The 21193-nt window shown below is 45.8% G+C and overlaps 1 protein-coding gene across 1 annotated transcript in view; it reads left to right on the forward strand.

The window, feature by feature from the left end:
- The window catches only part of LOC311133310 (tensin-2-like), a gene marked incomplete at its 3' end in the record, with an annotated part of 81104 nt that extends 60463 nt beyond the window's left edge, over nucleotides 1-20641 (forward strand). The window contains exons 14-26 of the mRNA XM_084166811.1: nucleotides 6425-6490; nucleotides 6584-6700; nucleotides 7696-9150; nucleotides 10867-10940; nucleotides 13052-14195; nucleotides 14433-14561; nucleotides 14878-14970; nucleotides 15256-15333; nucleotides 18403-18471; nucleotides 18722-18890; nucleotides 19028-19096; nucleotides 20082-20111; nucleotides 20491-20641. Of these exons, the coding sequence (XP_084022937.1) occupies nucleotides 6425-6490; nucleotides 6584-6700; nucleotides 7696-9150; nucleotides 10867-10940; nucleotides 13052-14195; nucleotides 14433-14561; nucleotides 14878-14970; nucleotides 15256-15333; nucleotides 18403-18471; nucleotides 18722-18890; nucleotides 19028-19096; nucleotides 20082-20111; nucleotides 20491-20641 (3644 nt within the window). The remainder of the gene's footprint in view (nucleotides 1-6424; nucleotides 6491-6583; nucleotides 6701-7695; nucleotides 9151-10866; nucleotides 10941-13051; nucleotides 14196-14432; nucleotides 14562-14877; nucleotides 14971-15255; nucleotides 15334-18402; nucleotides 18472-18721; nucleotides 18891-19027; nucleotides 19097-20081; nucleotides 20112-20490) is intronic.
- Nucleotides 20642-21193: the final 552 nt, after the last annotated feature.

Here is a 21193-nt window from a genome sequence, read left to right on the forward strand (position 1 = left end):
AATATTACATTAAATAATTTGTTTAAAATAAGATAGTCATATTGTCAAGACACCAAGGGACAACAAAAATACTATTTACACACTATTCCTATACAGTGCCTTCAGAAAGTATTCACACCCCTTGACTTTTTCAACATTTTGTTGCGTTACAGTCTGAATTTTTGTCACTGGCCTACACACAATACCACATAATGTCAAAGTGGAATTATGTTTTTTGACATTTTTACAAATTAATAAAAAATGAAAAGCTGAAATGTCTTTAGTCAATAAGTATTCAACCCCTTTGTTATGGCAAGCCTAAATAAGTTCAGGAGTAAAAATGTGCTTAACAAGTCACATAATAAGTTGCATGGACTCACTCTGTGTGCAATAATAGTGTTTAACATGATTTTTGAATGACTACCTCATCTCTGTACCCCACACATACAATTATCTGTAAGGTCCCTTAGTCGAGCAGTGAATTTCAAACACAGATTCAACCACAAAGACCAGGGAGGTTTTCCAATGCCTCGCAAAGAAGGGCACCTATTGTAGATGGGTAAAAATAAAACAACCTGACATTGAATATCCATTTGAGCATGGTGAAGTTATTAATTACACTTTGGATGGTGTATCAATACACCCAGTCACTACAAAGATACAGACGTCCTTCCAAACTCAGAAAACCGCTTAGGGATTTCACCATGAGACTTTAAAACAGTTACAGAGTTGAATGGCTGTGATAGGAGAAAACTGGGGATGGATCAACAACATTGTATTTAATCCATAATACTAACCTAATTGACAGAGTGAAAAGAAGGAAGCTTGTACAGAATAAAAATATTCCAAAACATGCATCCTGTTTGCAACAAGGCACTAAAGTACTACTGCAAAGAATTTGGCAAAGCAATTCACTTTTTGTCCTGAATACAAAGTGTTATGTTTGGGGCAAATCCAATACAACACATTACCGAGTACCACTCTCCATATTGTCAAGCATAGTGATAGCTGCATCATGTTATGGGTATGCTTGTAATAGTTAAGGAATGGGGAGTTTTTCAGGATAAAAAAGAAATGGAATTGAGTTAAGCACAGGCAAAATCCTAGAGAAAACCTGGTTCAGTCTGCTTTCCACCAGACACTGGGAGATGAATTCACCTTTCAGCAGGACAATAACCTAAAACACAAGGCCAAATCTACAATGGAGTTGCTTACCAAGAAGACAATGAATGTTCCCCAGTGGCTGAGTTAGAGTTTTGACTTAAATCTACTTGAAAATCTACTTGTGGAATAAGTCAAGGGGTATGAATACTTTCTGAAGGCACTGTATACATACATATTATTATACAATGTAAAATATAATGTTAAATAATGTAAAACCAGTCCTGAATGATTTTAACATTGGTGGCACAAGAGAAATTCACATGGTTTCATAGAACACCTGCAAATGTTCTGATATACAGAAAAATCCTAAACTACCCCACTAAAATTAAAATTTTTGTTACCATACAATAGGGTTTTCTATAGGGATATGGAGAGACAATAGAGAAATGAGTTGCTATAGCTATGTTCATTTCTATGAAGAGAGATAGACTATTCAGTGAAACTCATGCCACCTGTTTTTCAAAGCATGCCCTGCTTTCAAGTTACTATGTTTAGATAAACATCAAGAGTATGTATGCAAAACACAAGACTATCCTGACACATATTGTTCATCCCAACACTAATCAAATATCTACAAATATGTCTTTAAATCAGTTTCCTTGAAATGGTTCAATTCACTCTGTCTACCTCAAAATAATTCAAGAGCTCGACTAAGCCACGCTAATGCACAAAGTTTCTGAACCAAATGGAAAATGACAAGTGGATAAAGGTTTAAGGTAAAGGGTAAACCATGCTACTCCAGACAGTGCACTTAAATTGTAAATAAAATATACATAAGATACACACGTGAAATATACACACAGATGCATATATTTCACTGCATGTATATGTATGACGTATACTGAGTGTACAAAACATTAAGATCACCGTCCTAATATTGAGCTGCACCCCCTTTTGCCCTCAGAACAGCCTCAATTCGTCGGAGCATGGACTCTACAAGGTGTCGAAGCGTTCCACAGTGTTGCTGGCCCATGTTGACTCCAATGCATCTCACAGTTGTGTCAAGTTGGCTGGATGTCCTTTGGGTGGTGGACCATTCTTGATACACACAGGAAACAGCGTTGCAGTTCTTGACACAAACCGGTGTGCCTGTCACCTACTACCATACCCTGTTCAAATGCACTTAAAATCTTTGGTCTTGCCCATTCACCCTCTGAATGGCAAACATACACAATCCATGTCTCAAGGCTTAAAAATCCTTCTTTAACCTGTCTCCTCCCCTTCATCTACACTGATCGAAGTAGATGTAACAAGTGACATCAATAAGGGATCATAGCTTTCACCTGGATTCACCTGGTCAGTATATGTCATGGAAAGACCAGGTGTTCATAATGTTTTGTACACTCAGTGTATTTATAACATACTTAAATTAAAATATACATGACATATACTGTGTATAAGATACACACACATTACATATTTCATGTGTGTATCTTATACAGCATATGTAATGCATATTTGATGAGAGAGAGAGAGAGGGAGAGAGAGAGATTTATAAAATGTCTTGTTTGGATGCTGATTGGTTGATATGTGGGACAACTCCCGCAAAATGCCATTAAAAAAAGATTTTGTATGCAAAAATATAATTCATATAATATAATATAATATGCCATTTAGCAGACGCTTTTATCCAAAGCGACTTACAGTCATGCGTGCATACATTTTTGTGTATGGGTGGTCCCGGGGATCGAACCCACTACCTTGGCGTTACAAGCGCCGTGCTCTACCAGCTGAGCTACAGAGGACCCCCCTGGCTCTGGGGACTATTAAATGTTGAGCCAGGGTGTGGATTTTCTATTGTTTAGTTTTCTAGGTTTGTGTTCTAGTTCATGTATATCTATGTTGGCCAGGGTGGTTCCCAATTAGAGGCAGCTGTAGCTTGTTGTCTCTGATTGGGGACAATACTTAGGCAGCCTGTTTGGCACTGTTATTTTGTGGGATCTTGTTCCGGAAGGTTTGTGTTCAACCCAGGACTTCACGTATCGTTTGGTTTGTTGTTTTTTGTTCGTGTGTGTTAAGTACGTTAATTAAATAAAATGTACGCTTACCACGCTGCGCCTTGGTCCGCTTCATCATGTAACGATCGTGACAGAAGATCCCACCTCGACTGGATCAAGCAGCGTGACGAGGAGAGAGGATGGACTTGGGAGGAGATGAGTGAGAGTCTGGCAAGAGGGATGGAGGCCATGAGCACGGGGGAGAGACAAGCCCAAAACATTTTTAGGGGGGGGGCTCACGCCGTGGACGACGAGGCAGCAGGAGGCCGCGATAGAGTGGTTCAGCCGGTTAGCAGAGGAGGCCGCCAGATTAAGGGGGTCATTGGTCACGAGGGAGAAGGAGAGTGTAGAGGCACGGCGAGAGGAACTGAGTAGGCAGCAGAGGGAGCGGAGGTTTATGAGGAAACCCAGTCCCGCTCCTCGCACCAAGCAAGTGGTGTGTGTCACCAGTCCGGTCCGGCCCGTTCCTGATTCCCGCACAAGGCCAGTGGTGTGTGTTCCCAGTACGGTCAGGCCCGTTCCTGCTCCCCGCACTAAGCCTGTGGTGCGCGTCGCCAGCCCGGTCCGGCCCGTTCCTGCTCCCCGCACCAAGCCAGTGGTGCACGTCGCCAGCCCGGTCCGGCCTGTTCCTGCTCCCCGCACCAAGCCAATGGTGCGCGTCGCCAGCCCGGTCCGGCCTGTTCCTGCTACCCGCACCAAGACAATGGTGCGCGTCGTCAGCCCGGTCCGGCCTGTTCCTGCTTCCCGCACCAAGCCAGTGGTGCGCGTTGTCAGCCCGGTTCGGCCCGTTCCTGCTCTCCGCACCAAGCCAATGGTGCGCATTGTCAGCCCGGTCCGGCCCGTTCCTGCTCCCCGCACCAAGCCAGTGGTGCGCGTCGTCAGTCCGGCACGATCCGTGCCTGTTCCACCGGTGCCTGGTCCGGCACCGGTCAGCTGCTCCGCGCCGGAGCCAGAGCAATCCGCTCCACCGGTGTTCAGTCCAGCTCCGGCCAGCGGGTCCAGACCAGGGGCGCTACGGGGGGGTAGAGATAGAGGGGTGGTCACGCCCGGAGCCGGATCCGCCGCCGAGGCGGAATGCCCACCCGGCCCCTACCCTCTTGTGTTTGGTTGGCGCGGTCGCAGTCCGCGCCTTTGGGGGGGGGGTACTGTCACGCCCTGGCTCTGGGGACTATTAAATGTTGAGCCAGGGTGTGGATTTTCTATTGTTTAGTTTTCTAGGTTTGTGTTCTAGTTCATGTATATCTATGTTGGCTTGTTGTCTCTGATTGGGGACCATACTTAGGCAGCCTGTTTGGCACTGTTATTTTGTGGGATCTTGTTCCGGAAGGTTTGTGTTCAACCCAGGACTTCACGTATCGTTTGGTTTGTTGTTTTTTGTTTGTGTGTGTTAAGTACGTTAATTAAATCAAATGTACGCTTACCACGCTGCGCCTTGGTACGCTTCATCTAACGACGATCGTGACAACCATTTTATAAAAGCAACAATGCCCTCGAACCTGGGAATTATTGTATGACAACTCTCTCCATGGGCTGTATCCCGGCCCTTGGCTTCCCCTCGGGCCTCAGAACAGCCCTTGTCGGGAGTTGTCACACAATAATTCCCGGGTTTTCAGGCATTATTGCTTAAATACAGTGGGGAGAACAAGTATTTGATACACTGCCGATTTTGCAGGTTTTCCTACTTACAAAGCATGTAGAGGTCTGTAATTTTTATCATAGGTACACTTCAACTGTGAGAGACAGAATCTAAAACAAAAATCCAGAAAATCACATTGTATGATTTTTAAGTAATTAATTTGCATTTTATTGCATGACATAAGTATTTGATACATCAGAAAAGCAGAACTTAATATTTGGTACAGAAACCTTTGTTTGCAATTACAGAGATCATACGTTTCCTGTAGGTCTTGACCAGGTTTGCACACACTGCAGCAGGTATTTTGGCCCACTCCTCCATACAGACCTTCTCCAGATCCTTCAGGTTTCGGGGCTGTCGCTGGGCAATACGGACTTTCAGCTCCCTCCAAAGATTTTCTATTGGGTTCAGGTCTGGAGACTGGCTAGGCCACTCTAGGACCTTGAGATGCCTCTTATGGAGCCACTCCTTAGTTGCCTTGGCTGTGTGTTTCGGGTCGTTGTCATGCTGGAAGACCCAGCCACGACCCATCTTCAATGCTCTTACTGAGGGAAGGAGGTTGTTGGCCAAGATCTCGTGATACATGGCCCCATCCATCCTCCCCTCAATACGGTGCAGTCGTCCTGTCCCCTTTTCAGAAAAGCATCCCCAAAGAATGATGTTTCCACCTCCATGCTTCACGGTTGGGATGGTGTTCTTGGGGTTGTACTCATCCTTCTTCTTCCTCCAAACACAGCGAGTGGAGTTTAGACCAAAAAGCTCTATTTTTGTCTCATCAGACCACATGACCTTCTCCCATTCGTCCTCTGGATCATCCAGATGGTCATTGGAAAACTTCAGACGGGCCTGGACATGCACTGGCTTGAGCAGGGGGACCTTGCGTGCGCTGCAGGATTTTAATACATGACGGCGTAGTGTGTTACTAATGGTTTTCTTTGAGACTGTGGTCCCAGCTCTCTTCAGGTCATTGACCAGGTCCTGCCGTGTAGTTCTGGGCTGATCCCTCACCTTCCTCATGATCATTGATGCCCCACGAGGTGAGATCTTGCATGGAGCCCCAGACCGAGGGTGATTGACCGTCATCTTGAACTTCTTCCATTTTCTAATAATTGCGCCAACAGTTGTTGCCTTCTCACCAAGCTGCTTGCCTATTGTCCTGTAGCCCATCCCAGCCTTGTGCAGGTCTACAATTTTATCGCTGATGTCCTTACACAGCTCTCTGGTCTTGGCCATTGTGGAGAGGTTGGAGTCTGTTTGATTGAGTGTGTGGACAGGTGTCTTTTATACAGGTAACGAGTTCAAACAGGTGCAGTTAATACAGGTAATGAGTGGAGAACAGGAGGGCTTATTAAAGAAAAACTAACAGGTCTGTGAGAGCCGGAATTCTTACTGGTTGGTAGGTGATCAAATACTTATGTCATGCAATAAAATGCAAATTAATTACTTAAAAATCATACAATGTGATTTTCTGGATTTTTGTTTTAGATTCTGTCTCTCACAGTTGAAGTGTACCTATGATAAAAATTACAGACCTCTACATGCTTTGTAAGTAGGAAAACCTGCAAAATCGGCAGTGTATCAAATACTTGTTCTCCCCACTGTATATATAGTTTGGGTTGTTTAGTCTTGGCTGTTTGTCTCTCTGTAGATAACCGCTTCCCTCCAGATGCTACGGTGGAGTTTATCTTCTCCTACAGCCCAGAGAAAATTAAAGGTACTGAGAGAGAGCGAGTGTGTGTGTACAAAGCTGTGTGTGTGTGTGTACAAAGCTGTGTGTGATATCTAGTATCTGTCTCTCTTTTCACAGGGCGAGAGTACCGTAAGAATGACCCCTCTGTTACAGTGGACTACAACACCTCAGACCCAGTGGTGCGCTGGGACTCCTATGAGAACTTCAACCTGCACCACCAGGATAGCACTGAGGGTAAGGGTGAAACACACACACATAGGGGAGAGTGGGGTAAGTTGAGCCCAAGGGGTAAGTTGAGTCACCCTTGTTTCTAGGAATCCATACACAAAATTAATCATTTGACCAAATATTTAGGAAGAGGTCATAATTTCATGGAGTCTGTGAAGGAAGAAACCACATGGAAAAAGTGGTAAGCAAGTTACGTCCAAAAAACAGATTTTCAAATGTATTTATTGTGTTGGAGGTTTCATGATGCTTGTATCTAAACCTATGTAGATCATTTTAAGATTGTTCTATACATCAGTTGGGGTTTCTATAAACTTCAATATGAGGTCCTAAACCTAGCATGAAAGTGCATCCTTGTAGCTGTGTGGGCTAATATAGTCAAAATGTTTGCCTTTGGGTAAGTTGAGCCAACGGCCATGGGGTAAGTTGACCCAATGGTTGAGCCAATGGCAAGTTGAGCAAATTGAAATGTTTTAATGGAAGGCATTATCTCTGGGATATGAGGTAACAACAGGGCCTGGCCTATGATTAAAAGACGAAAAAGCGATTCTGATTGTGTTGAATTGTGTTTGGGAAATAAAGATAGATATGGTTTTAAAAGGTAGTGGTAATATGTAATTCAGTACAGAAATGTGTAGGCGGCTTAACTTACCCTGTACCGCGGCTCAACATACCCCATACCCGGGATAAGTTGTGCCAAGAAAGCTATCTTATTTAAAACTGTAATGTTGACATGAATTCTGATTATTTCCAGGGATACACAACACCCTGAAATATATATATAGATATCTTTGTTAGAAAGAATACTAGATTTCCCTGGAATTGGCTCAACTTACCCCACTCTCCCCTACAGACACACATACTGTATCATGCACGCAACTACACCCACACACACATGTCCCTGGTGTATACACTCACGCCACCAAGACAACAATCCTGGACTCATACACACACAAACACACACACACACACAAGCTAACCCTGAATCCCTCTCTGGTTGTCAGACATCTCCCACACGCGTGGTCCTCTGGACGGCAGCCTGTATGCCCAGGTGAAGAAGCACCGGGGCCGGGGCTCCTTCGGTGTCGCTGATGCCTCTCCCAATGCATGCCCCAAAGGCAGCCCCACAGCCAAGCCTCCTCCATCGGCCCAGCCTCCTCCACCGGCCCAGCCTCAATCTCAACCTCAGCCCCTGTCCCTCAGCTCTGACTCGGGACACTCCTCCACCCCCTCCGAACACATAGAGGACCCCCCTCCTTGCCCCCTGTCCCACCTGGAGAAAGAGAAGGAGGAGATGGACTGTCTACTGCGGATGGGGGAGGGTGGAGAGAGAGACAGGGTGAGGCAGAGGGAGAGGGACCGGGAGACGGCAATTTTGGATGACGGAGACTCTGTTCCAGATGGAGGGTTGAGGCGGGAGCAGTGGTCATGTTGCGTTCGAGCGGGCCACGGTCCAAGATGTCAGAGGTGTGGGGAGGCATCGGGTTGGGAGAGGGAGCTGTGCTTTGCTAACGGACATTGTATGGACCGCTGTAACAGCAGCACCAAGGGGAACCCAAAGAGCCGAACATTACCCGCCTTACCCTCCCAGCAGCCGGTGTCTCATCGCCCCCTGGAGCCCCGTCTGGACTTGTGCCATCACCATAGCGCCCATCCCTTGCCCGAGTTGCTGTGGGAACGTCCCCCGCCCCCTTTACCCTGTCTCCATCGGCCATGCTACCCCTACCCCGCCCCTGAACACGCCCACCCACACGCCCACACCATCCCGGCCTCCAATATGCTCTTCTGCGGTGGGGAGAAGTGTCAGGTCTTTCATTACCCCGCCCCCACCCCCCCTCGCCTCTCACACCAATCCCTGCCTTCCAGCCCGTATAGGGAGATGTTTTTCAGCCCGGCGGCTCCTCCCCCTGGTGGCTGCCCATGCCGAGACTGCACCTGCAGGCGAGAGCACCAATCGGCTTCGGCCAGAGCCTTCCACCCGCTGTGCCCGGACCAACCAGAGAGCCCGCACTGGGCCCGAGGGCGGGACTCTGAGCTGTGGGACAGGGAGGCAGGGCTGAAGCGGGGGAGGGAGGGGCCTCCTCAGCTCTGGGAGGTGGAGAATCCGTGGGAGGCGGAGAGAGAGGCAGAGTTTTGGCAGCGGAGGTCAGTGGGAGGGATGACACCCTATAGAGGCTGTCACTCCCCCCTGGGTCAGGGTCCCGGGTACCCCAGCCCCCACCCCTTCCTGGACAGCCCCCTTGGCAGCAGTGGATACAACACCCCCCAACCCCCCTGCCACTCCTGCCCTTGTTCACCCTACCAGCAGGCCTCCCCCTCGGAGAGCCACGGGATCCGGGGGTATGCCTCGGGGTACCAGTCTGGGTCCACCTTGCCCCTGCCCCCTGGTGGCCCAAACCCTGGTGCTTCCCCCTCGGATACACCCACCGACCGGCAGCAACAGACTGATGGAAAGACTGGTAAGTGACGCAATCTCACACATTGGCGAACCGTGACTATAGGACCTAGGCCTTCAGAGGGACCAAAAATCTAATTAAAGAGGCCTGGCTGCGCTTCGGGCTGCCACACACACAGAGACAGAACCGGCATGGACACAACATGACACACAGGATAAAATAATGCACTGTTTACACAACTTATGGTAGCCAGCACCACTATCACACAATCACCAACAGCGACAACAACAGTGTCACATCAAAGGTGGCAGGCTCATGGTGCTGAAAGGACAGTGACTGTAATACGTGTGCACTCCATGGCGCTGAAGGAGAGACAGTTTTGGTCAAACACATAGACAAGGCTGATAGACAAGCGACAGCAGTCACATACAGCATCAAATAATGTTAAAGAATAAGCAGCCCATTCACTCCAGTAGGCCCCATGAAATCATACCACTACAAAATCGCAACCATTTCATGTCCAACATTTTATTAACAAACCAGATATTTCTTCCCATTGCAAATATATTTTATCACGTTCATCACACTGACCGGTGATCTAAAGTTTAAATGCAACAATGTTTCACAGTCAAAGAGATAAGAGATAGCTAACAGCAAGCGAGCTGCAACAAAAAACAGTTTCACTCACCAGATATTGATAAATTGTAAAGGAAGTTTGAAAGTTAATCTTGAAAAGGGTGATGCTAACAAATTAGCAACAACATTCACCTTGAAGTTGATAACAGCTGCTGCAGCCGCCGTCACCAATGTCACACTACTACAACACAAGCTAGCTAACGTTACTAGCGTTAGCGTGGGAAAACTACTGCTTGCGACGCAGATGTTTTTGGTCTGGCACTCTCTTCTTTCTGGCAGACTACAACCTATTAGTGTATTGCTGCCTCCTACTGTATTGGCTGTTTATCAGCCTGCTATTCTTTATAGCATCACCGCCTGGTATGGCAACTGCTCGGCCTCCAACCGCAAGGCACTACAGAGGGTAGTGCGTACGGCCCAGTACATCACTGGGGCCAAGCTTCCTGCCATCCAGGACTTCTATACCAGGCGGTGTCAGAGGAAGTCCCTAAAAATTGTCAAAGACTCCAGCCACCCTAGTCATAGACTGTTCTCTCTGCTACCGCACGGCAAGCGGTACCGGAGCGCCAAGTCTAGTCTAGGTCTTATTTTACTGCTGCTCTTTAATTATTATTATTATTATTTTTTTTTTAGGTATTCTTTCTTAAAACTGCATTGTTGGTTTAGGGCTTGTAAGTAAGCATTTCACTGTAAGGTCTACTACACCTGTTGTATTCGGCGCATGTGACAAATACAATTTGATTTGATAAGAATTCATTACCTCTTGCACTCTCAGTAGTGACCTGTCTAGGCCTTCTCCCACCCCATTGCAAGTCAAAATGTGATTGGTTCATTCCACTGTCAGTCCAAAATTCTGCTCTAATACAGTTGAATGGCCTTCTGTCCAGCTTCTGAAGGCCTAGCCAATGGCTGGCTGAGCTAGCTAGTTTTATCTACCCAGAGACCACCAAAGAAAATCCTGATTGGATTATTTTTTCTATTCAGTATTAACCCTTCTCTTTCCAACACAAATTGAAGAGATTAAATCAGGAAATTATTACAATTATTGTAAAGATGAGAAAGAAATTAAAACATCCATTTAATAAAAAAATATATTATCCCCCCCCCCCACCCCCCGCTCCCTTTCTCTTGCTTTCTCTCTAGGTGCATCAGACGTGGTGCGAAACAGTGTTGGTATGGAGGACTCTTCTTCCCAGGGGTCAATGGGGCAAGCAGAGGTTGACGGACAGCCCACTTGCCCCACACCTTTATCAGACTCTGATCCAGACTACACAGCCATCACTAGCAGCCCTGCACACAGTGAAGACAGGTGGGTAACCCTCAGCCTCCTGTTGCTATCTCAGACGCTGTTTTGCTAATGGTAAAGGTTAGTATTGGGGGAGGGGGAGCTGATCCTAGATCTGTATCTAGGGGACACATCACCTGGAGCATGGATCCATTTTCTTCTTGTGGTGTTCGCTTTAGGTTTGTGTTTTCAGTGTGAATTGTGTGAGACGAAGTGGTGAAGAAAACTGTGGAGCAGGATATGTAATACAGTGATGGATTAAACCAGTGGAGCAGGATATGTAATACAGTGATGGATTATACCTGTGGAGCAGGATATGTAATACAGTGATGGATTAAACCAGTGGAGCAGGATATGTAATACAGTGATGGATTAAACCAGTGGAGCAGGATATGTAATACAGTGATGGATTAAACCAGTGGAGCAGGATATGTAATACAGTGATGGATTAAACCAGTGGAGCAGGATATGTAATACAGTGATGGATTAAACCAGTGGAGCAGGATATGTAATACAGTGATGGATTAAACCAGTGGAGCAGGATATGTAATACAGTGATGGATTAAACCAGTGGAGCAGGATATGTAATACAGTGATGGATTAAACCTGTGGAGCAGGATATGTAATACAGTGATGGATTAAACCAGTGGAGCAGGATAGGTAATCTGTTTCAGCATCTGACCTGCCTAATTCTCAGTTTAATTTCTTTTTTTCTTTTTTTTAATAGGCTAAATTACACGTTCTGTTAACATATGACCCCAAAGTGAATTGTTCTTGCAATTTGTAGTCTGACATTTCAGATTTACATATCATTTTTTTAACTAAGTAGTTTGGATATAGTGAACTACTTTTCAAACTTTAGTTAAGGAAACTATATTTTTCTTAAGGGTAGCTTTAGTGTAGCTTAACTTCTTCCAGTGTCAAGTAATTGGGAGCTTGGTAAACTATATTTTCAGAGTAGCTTCCCCAACACTGTATACAGTGATGTATTAAACCAGTAATACAGTGATGTATTCTGCCAATAAAGCTCGCCAGCTTGTAGTCCTGGAAAACAGAAATGAGTTACTTCTAGTTTGTTCAGCCATTCCCATGGGGAAAATGAATGTGGAAAGAATAGGGTTTGGGGATAAATGCAGAAAATAAGAGTTTAACCAAGGCTTAGGAGATCTTATACGTTTTGTTCTATGAGATAATATCAGTCAGTTAACATGACCTTTATGAGTTAGGAAGCCTTTGTGCTTTTTTTAAATTACATAAATCCTTCAAAATTCACAAAAAGTGACGTTAGCTGATGAAGATTATCTCATAGAACAAAACATATACGTTCTCCTAAGCCTGTGTTTATCTCAGACCTTATTTTCTGCGTTTATCCAAAAACCCTACAAAAACTCCATTCATTCCCCTATAGGCTTTGGCCAATGAGCCATGGCGGAGTGAATGCCTACAGAAAGACGACATTACTATTGCTTGCTATGTGGCTGAACACCAGGGGTGTATTCATTAGCGCACACCGTAGCAAAAATTTTGAAACAGAAAACCAAAAACAAGTGTTTCTTATCGAACAAATTCAGCTAGGTCCCTCCCCGTTTCAGCCCGCTTGCCTCCGTTTGGTTCCTAGTGAATACACCCCAGTAAAGTACCGTTTAACGATTCCTGTGACTCCTATTGAAGTCAATACATTACAACTGGCAATGCCTCTTCTTGTCCTTTCAATCAATTTCCCCTTGGATAATAATTAAGAATCTAGTAGTACTTTTTTGGATGTCCTCCTTTCTCTCTAAATGCGTTCTCATTGACACAGTTTTATATTTAACATATTTTATATGTTCCCTTTACTGTTGTGCTGAAAAAGCTGGAAGTATGATTGCGAAATCATTATGTACCTTTTCTACTACGTTGTCTTCAGCACTTTTGAAATGTGTAAATAAGCAGAAACAAACTCTTTTCCCTCTCTGTCTCTCTCTCTCTGTCTCTCTCTCTCTCTGTCTGTCTGTCTGTCTGTCTGTCTGTCTGTCTGTCTGTCTGTCTGTCTGCTCCAGTGAGAAGAAGCCAGATGAAGAGACATTTGACGCCACTGTAGAAGTTTCCCCCCCGAGTCCCCCAGACGGCCCCCAGGGGCCCCAGGAACCAAGTCAAGGGCCCCAGCAGATAGAGCCCCTCAGTGGGGCCCCCGTCTCTGCAGCTCAAGCCTCCGCCTCCACCATCCTGGAACCTAACACTAACACCAATAGTAACAGTAGCACGCCGAAGACCAAAAGGGCACCGCACCTAGTGGTAAAATCCACAACAACACCGACAGCATCGACAGAGTCACAAAACCAAGGCAGTGACCGCTCTTCTAAAGAGTCCATACAGATGCCGAGTGAACGTGCGAACCCTAGTGACTCACAACAAGTGCACATGGAAGTGCACACTGTAAGTGCAAGTGTGCATCCACCTCCCCCTACAGCTGAGGATGGAGAATTGAAGGTCGTGGAGAGAGTACTACAGATGTCCACTCAGACCGCTGCCGTCCCGAGCGCAAGGCATTCAATCGTACCTGTCCAAGTGAAACTCAATGGCAGCGCCCTCCTCAGTGGCTCACCCCAATTAGAAAGAGGCTGCAGCGCATCACCGAGCCCTTGCTCTACCCCCAGCTCTGCCCCTCCCTCCCCACATCTTGACATTGGCTCCCCAGAGCAACGTCCCTCCCCTCAGCCCTCTCCATTGGCCATGGACCCAGCTGGGCGGAGACTTACCCCTGTGAGTGACAGTGACCCCAAATCCCCATCCCCTGTCCCTGACGGGTACAACACCCCCACCTTCCCCCTGGCGCCCTACTACTACCCCCTTCTCAAAGTCCCCCACGTCCCCTACTCGGGGTACACCGCTGTCACTATCGCCGCCGCCCAGCCCCCACTCCCTGAAAAGAGGCGCCTGTCTTCCATGCCAGGGTACCGCAATGGGCACGGCTCCCAGTCCCTCCTGAGTTCCTCCCTGGGTGCCATACGACCCATGGGTCCCTCTCCCCAATCTAGCCCCCTCCACGTCACCTTCTCCCCCTCGGTGGGGGTGGGGGAGCTCCCCCCGCCGGTCAGACGAGGACTGGCACTGCCTAGTGTCAAAGAGGAGAGCAGCAAGGTCAATGCCAAGTTTGTCCAGGACAGCTCCAAGTTCTGGTACAAGCCTGGCATATCCAGAGACCAAGGTAAGGGAACAGGCCTGGGCTAAAGTTTTGAAGGATTCCCCTTTATTTAGATAGCCCCTCACAGATCTAGAGAAGCTCACTCTCAACAACCAGTGTCAATTGCAACTGTGTTGACATGCAAACATCTTGTACGATCTTCTTGATTTGAGAAATACTGTTGTAGTGTATACTTGAATGAAAGGTAACTCATTTCTACCATAGTAATACTTACTCTAGTGTTCCTCCTCCCCCTTGTAGCCATCGCTGTGTTGAAGGAAAAGGAGCCCGGCTCCTTCCTGATCAGGGACAGTAACTCCTTTCAAGGGGCCTACGGTCTGGCCCTCAAGGTGGCCAGCCATCCTTCAAACAACGTCAACAACAGCAAAGGTAACGGGGAAGTCATTATTTATTTGACAAAGCATTTTAAAAATCCATTGTCTATTCTATTTTGTTACAAGTGATATCAATTATCTCTCTCTCTCTCTCTCTCGCGCTCTCCCTCTCTCTCTCTCTCTCTCTCTCTCTCTCTCTCTCTCTCTCTCTCTCTCTCTCTCTCTCTCTCTCTCTCTCTCTCTCCCCCTCTCTCACTATCCCCCGTCTCTCTCTCTGTATATCTCTCTCGCCCTCTCTCTCCCCTCTATCTCTTCCTCCCTCCTTTCTCTCTCCTCTATCTCTTCCTCCCTCCTTTCTCTCTCCTTCTCAGTGGATGATCAGGAGCATCTGGTCAGACACTTCCTCATTGAGACAGGCTCTCGGGGGGTCAAGATAAAGGGTTGTCAGAACGAGTCCTATTTCGGTGAGTCCTATTTCTGTCCTGCAGATGTCGCTGTTGGCCTCACAATTACGTCTATCATTGCTTTAATACCCTTTTTTACACTATCATGGAATTCAGTGCTATCTCAGATATTTAATTTCACATTATCCTTCACAGTACAGTTCCGGATACTATGGTGTATGTGTAACCAGGCCAGCGCAGTACAGCTTTGCCTGGCTCAGTAGTGTGAAAATGGTTAGAAAGTGACTTTCCTTCCTCGTCTTCTCTCCTTCACCTGTGATGATCTGATATGCGTATGTGTTTTAGGAAGTTTATCTGCCTTGGTGTACCAGCACTCACTCACCCCTATCTCCCTGCCATGTGCCCTGTGCATCCCTGAGAAAGGTAAATCCCTATGTGTTTCAACAGAATAACTTTGTATCAAACAGTATGGGGGCAGATACTATATGTACAGTGCCTTCGCAAAGTATTCAGACCCCTTGACTTTTTCCAAATTTTGTTACGTTACAGCCTTATTCTAAAATTGATTAAATTGTTTTTTCCCTTATCAATCTACACACAATACCCCATACTGACAAAGCAAAAACAGGTTTTTATAAATGTTTGCTTATTTATAAAAGTAAATGAAATATTACATTTACATAAGTATTCAGACCCTTTACTCAGTACTTTGTTGAAGCACCTTTGGCAGCGATTACAGCCTTGAGTCTTCTTGGGTATGACGCTACAAGCTTGGAACACCAGTATTTGGGGAGTTTCTCCCATTCTTCTCTGCAGATCCTCTCAAGCTCTGTCAGGTTGGATGGGGAGCGTCACTGCACAGCTATTTGCAGGTCTCTCCAGAGATGTTCGATCGGGTTCAGGTCCGGGCTCTGGCTGGGCCACTCAAGGACATCCAGAGACGTGTACCGAATCCACTCCTGCGTTGTCTTGGCTGTGTGCTTAGGGTTGTTGTCCTGTTGGAAGGTGAACCTTCACCTCAGTCTGAGGTCCTGAGCGCTCTGGAGCAGGTTTTCATCAAGGATCTCTCTGTACTTTGCTCCGTTCATCTTTGCCTCGATCCTGACTAGTCTCCCTGCCACTGAAAAACACCCCCACAGCATGATGCTGCCACCACCATGCTTCACCGTAGGGATGATGCCAGGTTTCCTCCCGACGTGACGCTTGGCATTCAGGCCAAAGAGTTCAATCTTGGTTTCATCAGACCAGAGAATCTTGCTCTTTTGGCTAACTCCAAGTGGGCTGTCATGTGCCTTTTACTGAGGAGTGGCTTCCGTCTGGCCACTCCACCATAAAGGCCTGATTAGTGGAGTGCTGCAGAGATGGTTGTCCTTCTGGAAGGTTCTCCCATCTCCACAGAGGAACTCTGGAGCTCTGTCAGAGTGACCATCGGGTTCTTGTTCACCTCCCTGAACCAAGGCCCTTCTCCCCCGATTGCTCAGTTTGGCCAGGCGGCCAGCTCTAGGAAGAGTCTTGGTGGTTCCAAACTTCTTCCATTTAAGAATGATGGAGGCCACTGTGTACTTGGGGACCTTCAATCCTGCAGAAACGTTTTGGTACCCTTCCCCAGATCTGTGCCTCGACACAATCCTGTCTCGGAGCTCTACGGACAAATTCCTTCGACCTCATGGCTTGGTTTTTGCTCTGACATGCACTGTCAACTGTGGGACCTTATATAGACAAGTGTGTGCCTTTCCAAATCATGTCCAATCAATTGAATTTACCATAGGTGGCCTCCAATCAAGTTGTAGAAACATCTCAAGGATGATCAATGGAAACAGGATGCACCTGAGCTCAATTTCTAGTCTCATAGCAAAGGGTCTGAATACTTATGTAAATAAGGTATTTCAGTTTTTGTATTTTTAATACATTTGCAAAAATTACAAAAAAACTGTTTTCGCTTTGTTATTATGGGGTATTGTGTGTAGATTAACGAGGAATTGTCTTTATTTAATCCATTTTAGAATAAGGCTGTAACATAACAAAATGTGGAAAAAGTAAAGGGGTCTGAATACTTTCCTGAAGGCACTGTATACTATACCTGTATCAATAGGGCATGGACTATGTGTGTGCATGACACAATATACAATATACGCTGAGTGTACAAAACATTATGAACACCTGCTCTTTCCATGACATAGATTGACCAGGTGAATCCAGGTGAAAGCTATGATCCCTTATTGATGTCACTTGTTAAATCCACTTCAATCAGTGTACAGTGGGGGAAAAAAGTATTTAGTCAGCCACCAATTGTGCAAGTTCTCCCACTTAAAAAGATGAGAGAGGCCTGTACTTTTCATCATAGGTACAGGTCAACTATGACAGACAAATTGAGAAAAAAAATTCCAGAAAATCACATTGTAGGATTTTAAATGAATTTATTTGCAAATTATGGTGGAAAATAAGTATTTGGTCACCTACAAACAAGAAAGATTTCTGGCTCTCACAGACCTGTAACTTCTTCTTTAAGAGGCTCCTCTGTCCTCCACTCGTTACCTGTATTAATGGCACCTGTTTGAACTTGTTATCAGTATAAAAGACACCTGTCCACAACCTCAAACAGTCACACTCCAAACTCCACTATGGCCAAGACCAAAGAGCTGTCAAAGGACACCAGAAACAAAATTGTAGACCTGCACCAGGCTGGGAAGACTGAATCTGCAATAGGTAAGCAGCTTGGTTTGAAGAAATCAACTGTGGGAGCAATTATTAGGAAATGGAAGACATACAAGACCACTGATAATCTCCCTCGATCTGGGGCTCCACGCAAGATCTCACCCCGTGGGGTCAAAATGATCACAAGAACGGTGAGCAAAAATCCCAGAACCACACTGGGGGACCTAGTGAATGACAATTGGTGGCTGACTAAATACTTTTTTTCCCCACTGTAGATGAGGAGACAGGTTAAAGAAGGATTTTTAAGCCTTGAGACAATTGAGACATGGATTGTGCACGTGTGCCATTCAGAGGGTGAATCGGCAAGACAAAAGATTGAAGTGCCTTTGAACGGGGTATGGTAGTAGTTACCAGGCGCACCGGTTTGTGTCAAGAACTGCAACGCTTCTGGGTTTTTCAATCTCAACAGTTTCCCGTGTGTAGCAAGAATGGTCCACCACCCAAAGGACATCCAGCCAACTTGACACAACTGTGGGAAGCATTGGAGTCAACATGGGCCAGCATCCCTGTGGAATGCTTTCGACACCTTGTAGATAGAGTCCATGCCCCGACGAATTGAGGCTGTTCTGAGGGGAAAATGTGGGGGGCAACTCAATATTAGGAATGTATATTTACATTAAAAAGAGTGTATGGGGTGCACGTGTGTATGAGAAATGTGTATTGGGAGTGTGTAATGTGTAAGTATGGATGCATGTTGTGCATGTACGTACCCAGAGAGTTAGCATGATTTAGTGGTGAGTCATGGGGAAATGTCCTAATGTTGTTATGGTGTTCCAGATCTGGTCGGAGAGATGCAGAGTGCCAGCAACACCAGTACTGCAGCTGACCTCCTCAAACAGGGCGCAGGTGAGAGAAAGTTCAAGGGTCAAATACAGTGGCTGCTCAAGGTACATGGATCCCTATAGAGAGATGGGTAAACAGAGTGGAATGCTAGCATGACTTAGTAAAAAATACTCACATTCTATCAATGCATTGAGCTCGGCAAGCTTATCTCAAGTTAGGTGAGGCCTTGTGTAGGTGTGACATGACCCACTTACATCTCTAAATACTGTTCATCCATCATTCCTCCCCCCCCCCCCCCTCCCCTCACCTCCAGCCTGTAACGTGCTCTACCTAAACTCTGTGGAGACCGAGTCACTAACGGGGCCTCAGGCTGTCTCCAAGGCGACCAGGTGCACTCTGACCCAGAGCCCTCAGCCCATGGCCACCATGGTCCACTTCAAAGTGTCCACTCAGGGCATCACGCTGACCGACAGTCAAAGGAGGTGTGTTTTAAAATGTTTTGCAACAGAACACTAAAATGAGCATTTCTTATTGGACCATGGTGTAAGTGTAGGCAGTCCCTCCTTGTTTTAGTCTGTTTCCTCCAGTTTGGTGCCTAATGAATACAACCACTATACAGACTCTTCTTCAGGAGACACTACCCCATCAACAGTGTGACCTTCAGCAGCGTGGATCCTCAGGACAAGAGGTGGGACCAACGTCATGCTAACGTTAAGAGTAGCCTTAAGACAACGCATGGAACGATGGGGTCTGACACTCTGGCTTTAGGCCTATATGCAACCATTGCGACATAGACCTTGTGCACATGTGAATACCACCGAATGAAAGTTGAAATGTGATGTGTCGTGAGCAATGACTTATATGAGCTGTGTAGCGAAGTTGACCTTGTATTTTGACATGGCTGAACACTGCTTTGTTTGGTACACAGATGGCATTGTGGTTCAGGGTTGGGTCAATTAATCTCTAAATTGTTCAATGTTAAAGCGGCAATCAGCAGTAGTAACAATTCCCTGCCCCTGTTTCAGTAAAAACCTGAGGGATGGGGCTGGAGAAATGTAATCACTCAAATTCATAGTCAGATCTATGGATGCAAGGACTGACCATCCATAATATCAACATGATAGTTCTAACCATGTTTTGAGGCTATATAGTGTTGCTTTACATTTACTTAAACAAGCTTATATTTTGGGTTCTGATGGGTTACGACAGTTGAACTAATCTCATGAGGCATTTATAAGTTATTTTCTTCAAGAGTCATTGGGTATATATCATTAATTTCTAAGTACAAAATGGATGTAGTAACTGCTGATTGCCCCTTTAACTTAAAATGAATTTCAAATCAAATGGATCCCAACCCTGTTGTGGCTAAATGTTGCTGTAGCCTACTGCGCATTAACCCTGTATTGCACCATTATGGCTGAATACTGCTACATCTAGAAGGCCTTCTATGGATGTTTCTACATACTGGTATGGTATAAACCTTTTTGTGTATGTGCAACTACAGTATAGTATGTATTTTCTGGTTAAGAACAACAACCCTGACGGTATGACTGCACTTCTTGCTCAATTTGAGAAGCTCCAACTGCCTCAATGCATCTAAGACATGTTGTCTTTATGTCCTTGTCTGTCTGTCTGTCTGTCTGTCTGTCTGTCTGTCTGTCTGTCTGCTTCAGGTGGACTAATTCTGATAACAAGTCAAGCAAGTAAGTGCTTGTGTCTCTGCTTGTGCCTTTGTGTGTAGATAGAATTGTGTGTGCATCATGGCAATTTATCATACAGTGCTCTCCTTTTATAAAAAGATGACTCTTATAAAATTGATCCCTACATTGAATGAACCTTAAGAGAACGACAGTGAATATAAGTCATGTGATGCTCCAGAGTTTCTTCTTATATCTGTGCTTCTCACGAAAAGAGCGCTGAGAAAAAACAGTTTTCTACCATCATAGATTAAAAAAACACAAATCCTATTCTCTTTTATTCACCCGTCTGGTTATCTTATCTCCCACTCCATCCTTTGTTTGGTTTCCTTCTTCACCTCCTCTCATCCCTCTCTCTCGCTCTCTTCATCCCTCACTCCTGCAGGGTGTTTGGTTTTGTGGCAAGGCGGACTGGCAGCACGTCGGAGAATGTGTGTCACCTGTTTGCCGAGATGGACCCGGAGCAGCCGGCTGTGGCCATCGTCAACTTCATCAACAAGGTCATGCTGGGGCCCCAGCAGCAGCAACGCAGATGAGCTAGGACCCCCAGGGGCCACAGAGCAAGGGCAACAACGGGGGATAACTGGGTGTAAATTGGTGTGGGTGGAAGGAAATTGGTGGGTTGGATATGTGTGTCTGCAAATTGGTCAGTGTGTTTGTGTGTACAATTGGTGTGTGTGTGTGTTTTTGCATGTTTGAAGACAGCTGTCCACTGGTGAGGAACCGGATTGGACACAATCATGTCCATCAGGATGGTACATTAGAAAGGTACAGAATAGCTTTTGAGGTGATAGCTTTAAGCTTTTCCTCTACAATTGAGTGAGTGGATTAACACCACCTCTGCCAGGGGAGATTTCGCATTTCATTTTTTTGTAACGTCCATTCAGTTACTGTTTGCCATCACCTTTCATTTAATCATATTATTTATGACTATTAAGTATTTGTAATTTTAAATAGGCAAGCCTTGGAAAAAGCCTGAACGATATCAATGACTAACCAGTTTCCACACATGCAGATATGGAAAATCACTTGTTTTGTTGGTCAGTATTACGTTACCCAATGTCTGTATAGTCAACCTCTTTGAAGAG

The sequence above is a fragment of the Coregonus lavaretus genome, assembly GCF_964263955.1.
Source record: "Coregonus lavaretus genome assembly, chromosome: 8".
NCBI classification, from domain to species: domain Eukaryota; kingdom Metazoa; phylum Chordata; class Actinopteri; order Salmoniformes; family Salmonidae; genus Coregonus; species Coregonus lavaretus.